General features: G+C 40.5%; 1 protein-coding gene across 3 annotated transcripts in view; it reads left to right on the top strand.

Moving 5' to 3' along the window:
* LOC104962174 (phosphatidylinositol-binding clathrin assembly protein-like) overlaps positions 1–7,796 on the top strand; it is a 32,978-nt gene that overhangs the window by 12,474 nt on the left and 12,708 nt on the right. For all 3 annotated transcript variants that reach the window (XM_010790572.1, XM_010790573.1, XM_010790571.1), the window contains exon 4: positions 4,531–4,587. In XM_010790572.1, the coding sequence (XP_010788874.1) occupies positions 4,531–4,587 (57 nt within the window). The remainder of the gene's footprint in view (positions 1–4,530; positions 4,588–7,796) is intronic.

Raw genomic sequence — 7,796 nt, 5'->3', positions numbered from 1 at the left:
CCCCCTCTGCTGTCACCCCCTCTCACCTCTCCTTCCTGTCCCGCTCGTCCTCTTCATGCATTTCTTCCTTTTGTTTCTGCACCGTCATGCACCCTTCTTCGCCTGTTTTCTCTCGTTTCGCGCGGTCATCTGTTCGTCCTGTTTTCGCCGCACTACCTTTGACATCTGGCCGTCCGTATTTTGACCTCATATTTATTTTTGACTTCTTTCTGCATCTTTCTACCTCTTCTCGACTATCCTACCCACCATATGCCGCTCTTTTCACTAATATTTCTCACATTATTCTCTCTTATCTTCTTGTGTCACAACATTTTCATCATTCCTCATTTTCGTCCATCTTCTCTCCCTGTATCACGTTGTCTCTCTCTCTCTCTCTCTCTCTCTCTCTCTCTCTCTTTCTTTCTCTCCGTCTTCTGTCTTTTTTTCCTTGTTGCGTCCTGATGCAGAATGGAATGTTCTATACTAGTTATGTAAGTACTTATGCCTGTTTTAGTAAGTCTTAATCACTTCTATATGACTCATATAATGTGCTTTCAATCTCCCTCTTGCTGTCTCCCTCTGTCTCCTTCTCAATCTTTCTCTTTCTGTTTTCTATGGAGACAAGTTTCTTTATAAAAGTCACATTTGTTCTTGCCAAGTTTCCTCAAATCGCCCTCTCACCTCTGTGCTAAAGGCTAATGGTGCTAGTTATGTAAGCATTGAGTAAACTGTCTGATACCAGGAAGTCAGACACACTATCACTTTTTTTTTCTTTGAAAGGATAAGCCTGGTATATACTCTCTTGTTCTTATTGTCAACAAATACCATTTTAAATGAGAAAAACATCAACTGACTTTTACTACTAAAATATCGCCTGTGGATTTAAAACCTTTTTTTTTTTATTACACCATTTCACTGTGCTATAAACCTTCATATTTGTCCAAACACTATAAAAAGAAAAACATCAGTGACTGTTGCTGTTGCACACTACGATAAGCAAACACTAATTTATTTTCAGTCGACTAGAAACACAGCCCAAATACTCACCAGAGCAGCACTTTTTGAACATTAAATAATGGAAAAATGTCACAGTAGATGCACAAAATACAAATATGAATGTGAAAATTAGCATTACAGGGCTCCTTTAATGGAGCTGCTCGTTATTGTCCCTGAAAAAGCTAATATACAGTCAATAAATAAGACTTCAAAACCAGGAAACATGACTTCCATGAGCCCAGACATGATTTAAAAGTCATAGCCGCATCTGGCAGTGATATATAACGCGTCGCAGAGCAGCGGATAAATCAAGTATCATGCATGATAAGTGAAACTCCCACATCTGAGACTCCCCCCGGCAGAAGTCTCAACGTCTGTGCTCGCTTAAAAATACCAGACAGAAATCCTGCAACGCCCTCCTCACGTCTTCACCTTCAGTTAAACATGCAGGTCGTGTGAGGTCAGAGGAAGCTTAGCGAGAAGAGAGTTGCCTTTTTAAGAAGGAGACGGCAAAAGTTCAGCTCTGGAAGTCGGGATTTAAAGATGTTGAAAGGACAGATTTGAATTAAAACACTGGCAGCGAGACACAGGTCGAGAATGAGAAGACGGATGCAGACAAACGCATGAATGTAAAGCGTGACAGCAGAAGACAGATGGACACAAATACAGATGGAGAAGGTGTAGTGGTGCATAAACAGCTCTCTTCTTGTCATGCTTTCAAAATAAAGTGATGCCCTGTCATTTTTTACCTGAAAGACAGCCAAGTTAAACTCGGAGACAGATGGTTCGCTGAATAAATCATGCTTCAGGTGCACATGAAAGTACAGTCAGTTATTTCTTTCATCGTGGTTTCAAACAGCCGCCAAGTGAGAAATCTGACGGGTTTAATTCAAGTCTTTTGGCTTGAATTGGATTATTTTTCCTCCCTTCCTGCTGGTTGATCAATGGTTCTGATCAGCTTTCACAGCCTGCTCCCTATAGGCAGGAATGAAATGGCGGATCCCCGATCGATCACATCGATTTCCTCCTGAGATCAGATCCCTGTTCACCTGACCCCACCACAGGCCTTTAGATTTAGCTCTTTAAGCAAGATATCACTTCCTGTCCTCCCTTTTTAAAGCTTAGCTTGTACAACAGAGCGTTGTTGTTTTTTAAATCCCTTAAAAATAAAAGTTCTACTGTTAATTATGGCCTTGCACTCTTGAGTCCCAAACCAAGCCGATTTTCTGCCGTCGATAGATGTCAGGCCGTCGATGAGCGTCGTGTCGCCCTACTCAGATTGGTGTGTTTGGTGTGTCCCGCACCGTCGTGTCTTTTCGGCCGTGCCGATAATAAATAAATAAATAAATCCCTCTGATTGGCTGTTCAGCTTAGCGAATCAGTGCATGAGAAGCGAAACGGAAGTGAGCGACCCAAACAAACTATTAAGAAGGCAAATCTGAGATTTCATTTAACTCCAGCTCTCGACACAGGTTCGGGAAAGCCCCGTGAGCTTCTCGCTGTAGAGGAAAATGGAACGCACTATTTGTTGTTTCTTTATATCACGCAGTCTTTCCTTCTTCTCTCGGTTATCACGCAGTCTGTCTTCAGGTTGTTGCCTCTTTTGAATGACGAATACACACTACCGCCGCCTGCTGGTAAGGAGAGTTATTGCCACTCACGGATGCGCAGCTCGTACGTGCTTCTTGGCCGTCGGCTGAAGTCTTTGCGGTGTGTTCCAGTGCGACACATGGACCTTTAGGATGGCAACTCAAAATCTGTCCTAAATGAGGTTAAAAATATGCTGTAGATGAATCACAGCTTCATTTAAATAACACCTTAAGCCCCAGAATCTAAACAGACTGTAAAGTAATACAAATTACAGATGAAATTGTATGCATGGAATATATTGTGTTGCTTTAAATATAAATAGAAAAGACCTAAAGGGAGAGACATTAGGAAAAGTGCTGAGTTAAGCAAATTCTCAGTGTTAATAAAAGTCAATAACTCAGTCAAATGTGAACAAACAGACATGATATGTTACGAGATTCGGCTGACACCGTTTACAAGCTATGAAAGATGTAGCTCCTTACAGTATCAAAGTAAACCAGCGCCTGTTAACGTATTAAATAACAAATCACAAAATGCTAATGGCTCATTTGGCATGCTTTCAATGGTGCCTATATTTAAATAAGTAGAAGCAGACACTGACAACATCATCATTTGTATGATTTCAGTCAAAAGGAAGTTACATTTGTTTATTTTTCTTTTGGGATTGTATTATAAGGAAGGAAAATAAGTAGAAATGCTTGCAGACACTTCCCTGATCCGTTTTTTTTTAAGATCAACCAGCGTAACGCGCTATTTCTTAAACGCCTTGTTTAATGCGTCATTGCATAAGCAGCAATTAAAGGATAATACTAGTGCAGGTTAATTATCCCACGTAAAAAAGACCTTTTGTTGCTTTTGATTTATGTATTTCATCATATTAGGTAAGACTGTTGAAGTAATATATGGTTTCACACGGATAATTACTGCGTATTGTACATTTTTCTTCATTTCTGTGCACTGTTAGACTCTGAGCTGTACTTTCTAATACTCGGCAATGTTTGAGGAGTTATAAAGTCACGTCAAGAAAAATGCCTCCGTTGTCTCATTTACGGTGATGGATTGGGTTTGTGAAGACAGCGGCGTGTTTCTGCAAGCTGTTTTTTTAATGGCTTTCCTTAAAAACAGTGGGAGCCCGCCGCCTACTTCCGGGTGAGCGGGACGGCCTGCAGCGGAGAAAATACGTTTCAAACTCCGACTGCAGCAAATACTGAACACGTATATGTGGCAGGGGGAGGGGGTGGGGGGGAAATCACGCTGGTGTTATCCTGAAACATATATAAAATGCTTGCAGGTAAACCCAAATCCCACACAGATCCTTATTTGCTATATTTGAAAGAAGCTGTCAGGTGAAATGACAAATCTCTGTTAATATGAATACTCCTGTGATAGATTGTTATACCCTGCGATGCATCCTCGCCTCTATAAACTGATTTTCCTCCGGTGCACTCGCTGTAATGCACCTTCAAACACTCGCTCCATATGAATTGCCAATTTGCCGAGCAGAAATCGGCAGCTTTTGTTTGAGGGGGAATGTGCGTGGGTTGTAAACGACGGCTACAAATTGCCCGTCACGTTGAATTTGAGGCCCATTCAGCCGTAGTGGATTTGATTTGTGGAGTGAGGAGGGCAGGGCTAAACGCCGTCCTATTGAGCCACCCCTTTTTAAAGCAGTTGTAATGATTGCTCCCAGTGGGAATCCTCTAAGTACCTCTGCCTCACGCTGTGTTGTTGCGCTCCTAATGCCCGCACTTTATCAGCATTCAACGTGTTCTCCAGTCCTCGCACATACGATACATTGTGTGTTTTTACATTTAATAGAGCGCTTAAACTGTAATTGCTCTCCTGTCCATTAAAGTCCTTTATTCCATGGTAGCTGAATGCTAACAAAAGCCGTACAATATGTGACCCAGGTGTGGCTTTTGCTTTTTCTACCTGCTGACTTTTTTGTTGGTGCTTTTCCTACAGGCTCCAGCTCCCATGGCTTTCCCCATGAACACACCGCAAGTGCCTGTGTATGGAATGGTAAGTGCAAGGAGGGATACACGATATATACAGTTTAATGAACACACAGCCACTTTCATACATGCAGTAAATTGTTACAACGAATTGCCTTATTGGTGTACCGTATCGTACCATTGTTGCGTCTGTAAAATGTCGGAAAAAAGCTACAAAATACAGCTTTCAGAGTTTAAAATGACATCTTAGAATATCTTGTTTTGTCTAACCCAATATATCCAGCTTCCATATCTTTTAAACTTGAGAAAGAGAGACAACATCCTCACATTTTAGAAAAGCCAAAACAGCTATTGTTTCACTATTTTACTCGATAAACTATTCAATTAATTCAGTGAGTCTTCTTCAGTTTTCTTAAATGTATCAATTGTTTTATCTGTAGTTCAGATCATATTTCCATTTGCTGATTTATGGATTTCTTGCTTTCTCACTCTCTTCCCTATCTCTATCTCTTAGCTCAGGGGTGTCAAACTCAATTACATAGCGGGCCACATTAGCATTATGGTTGCACTCAAAGGGCCAGTTGTAACTTTAAGACTATATAATATATATAAAATAATGTATTATATTACATTATTGCCTCTGCATTGGATTATTATCGGATTGGGTAATAACTTCATAATTAACTACGTCTGAAGGCAAAAGTCTAGGGCAAATAATTGCAAGTCTCTTCAGTGCACATGTCACAAAATGAGATGCATTGTGGGACATGTAGTTTATTGGCAACATGCTTCTGTAAAGCGGCATGTAACCGTATGATAAACGTATTATATTATTTGCAAGCTCTTGCAGGGCCACATAAAATGAAGTCGCGGGCCGGATTTGGCCCCCGGGCCTTGAGTTTGACACCCCTGATCTAGAGACACCATGAAGTTAATATTTTTTGACCTTCGGGAAATATCTTATCAATTGTGAAATGGATAGCAACAAAATTGGATACAGACCATCATGGTGCCTGGAGGATTACCCTTTTTGGGTTTGGTGATCCTCTGTTCTCACATATCCTTTGAAATATCTCAACATCTACTTGATGGCTCACCCAAGGTTTTTCCAGACATTCATGGTCCCCAGAAGATGAATGCCACTTTGTGGGAAAAATTGTACTTTGTCTTAAAATGTAGCACATAATAATTTCCCCTTGGAGATAATTAGTCATTAATAAGTACATCAAACGCAATCACATAGGGTCAGAAAATCGCCAAATCAACATCAGCATTGTTTTCCCTCGTCGTTATCCCTCTGGACTTTTCTCCATTTCCTAAATGTTTTTCCTCCCACAGACTCATCTAGTGTTATTTATCTGTCTGGCATTTGTCTATTGATTGATCTCTGTAGCATTTTCATCAAGTCATTAGCTTGCTCCTGCATTTGTTTAATTGTTTTTTTCTCCCTCCATTGCCTCTTAGTATGGCCCTTGGTGAGTATTGCTTCCGTATCTTCAAGTAATGAAGAATAAGGCCAGCACAGTGCTAATGTCTACTGTCCAACTTATTCATCCTTCTCTTTCCCCCACAGTTAACCCTTGCTGACTAAAGGGGGTATTATAGGCGACCCCTATTTAATTATCTTTATTTATTTAGGTTTTAGTCAATTAACTGATTCTTGAGCAGCTTGAGAGTTTCAGGTCAGACTAGTTGTGAAATATTGATGGAAGAACATCTTTTAATGTACAACCTTTGAATGAAAAGAAGACAAAATATTTATTCTAAAATGCCTTGGATTCTAAATAAATAAATACAATTTGTTTTGATGAGTCTTCATTGTTTTGAAGTGTCTAAGCTTGGTTTTATTGGGATCTCTTTTAATAGTTGTCTGGCATAATGTGGAGTAAAGCACAACTTAAGGCATATAGACAAAGTTATCTCTTGGGGCAAAAATAAACTAAGTCCCAGAGTAATGAGTGTAAAGCTCATGCAGAGAAAACAACAAGGAGATATTAAAAACCGTAAAAGCTAGAGAAAGGATCTGCAATTTAGTACCTAAATAATAAATATTCCACCTTGATGAATCACAATTTCCTCCCATTCATATTCTCTGAAGATTGATTACAAGAGTATGATTGTATACCTCTGCTTCTACATTAAACTGAGGGGTTTGTGTCCATGTAATATTCAAGTCTGCTAAGAAGCTTTGGATTTTTCATCCTTCGCATGCTCAGTTCGGGACTGCGTACCATAACGTCCCCTGTGACCTGGGCTGATGTAGAGCAAACATACACCGGATGGACCCCTTCATCATCCTGTCAGCTGGTCCTTTGAGGAACGGGATGCAACCGCCTGAACCTCCGATGTCTTCTCTCGGCAGACTGGGTAAAGTTTGATAAGTGACTCTTGGCCCTGCCACAGTAAATCCTGCCATACATGACAGGCGATGTAATTCTTACTACAAGTGTGGCGATGTAATTCTTACTACAAGTGTCTGTCCTGTCCACTTAAAATGGGATTGCTGTTTAAGACACATGTTGTTGCTACAACCATTAGAATTATGTGCACATTGCAGCCAATGTGGTTGAATTGTTCCAGCAGTTTGCTGGCAGACTATGTGGATACGGTATGTGTCCCTGGTGTGTCGGGGAACTCACGCAGCGTCAGAAAATAAAACCCTCTCTCTTTTCCTCCGTACCCAAATCTCAAATAGATTGGCTTTACACCGATGGCCCTATCAGAAACGTTGCTATCAGAAACAATGCCCGACTGTTTTGGACGTAATATGGTCGGTGTTTACATTGGCATCGCTAACACTCAGAGCTAACCTGTACTGGAGAGCATGTGTGTGAAGAAACAGGAAATAAAAAGGAACTCACCTTGTGGTATAACCGGCAATTGAGAAAGCCTTTGAGCTCCATACTGTTTCAGAAATAATCCTTGATAATCCATGATATGGCGTTTCATCACCGCAGTATTTAGTTTAGACAGTAGTTGCCGGGTCCCGCATGAGCTCAGCCCCCTCCTTTTTTTTTATCAATCTTTTTTTTTTTACAGCTTTATACCCCAAATCAGCACTTATGAAACAGGAAGTGAAATAGAGGGATATGAGGCATGGCTAGAGTGGGTGATCTGTTTGGCATTTTCAGCAAAACACTTCATAGACATGTTTTTTATATATTTGTATATATCTGAGACCTATGCTATTGCCTAATAATAGCATGGTAGGTGCACTTTAATGCTATGTGACTTAGCTTTCTGATGTTTTTGTATCTTTGCCTGCCTAGTGTTCAA

The sequence above is a fragment of the Notothenia coriiceps genome, unplaced genomic scaffold (genome assembly GCF_000735185.1).
Source record: "Notothenia coriiceps isolate Sejong01 unplaced genomic scaffold, NC01 NC01_scaffold00034469, whole genome shotgun sequence".
Lineage (NCBI taxonomy): Eukaryota > Metazoa > Chordata > Actinopteri > Perciformes > Nototheniidae > Notothenia > Notothenia coriiceps.
Note: the sequence above shows the minus strand (reverse complement) of the source record. Positions and strands in the feature narration are given on the sequence as shown.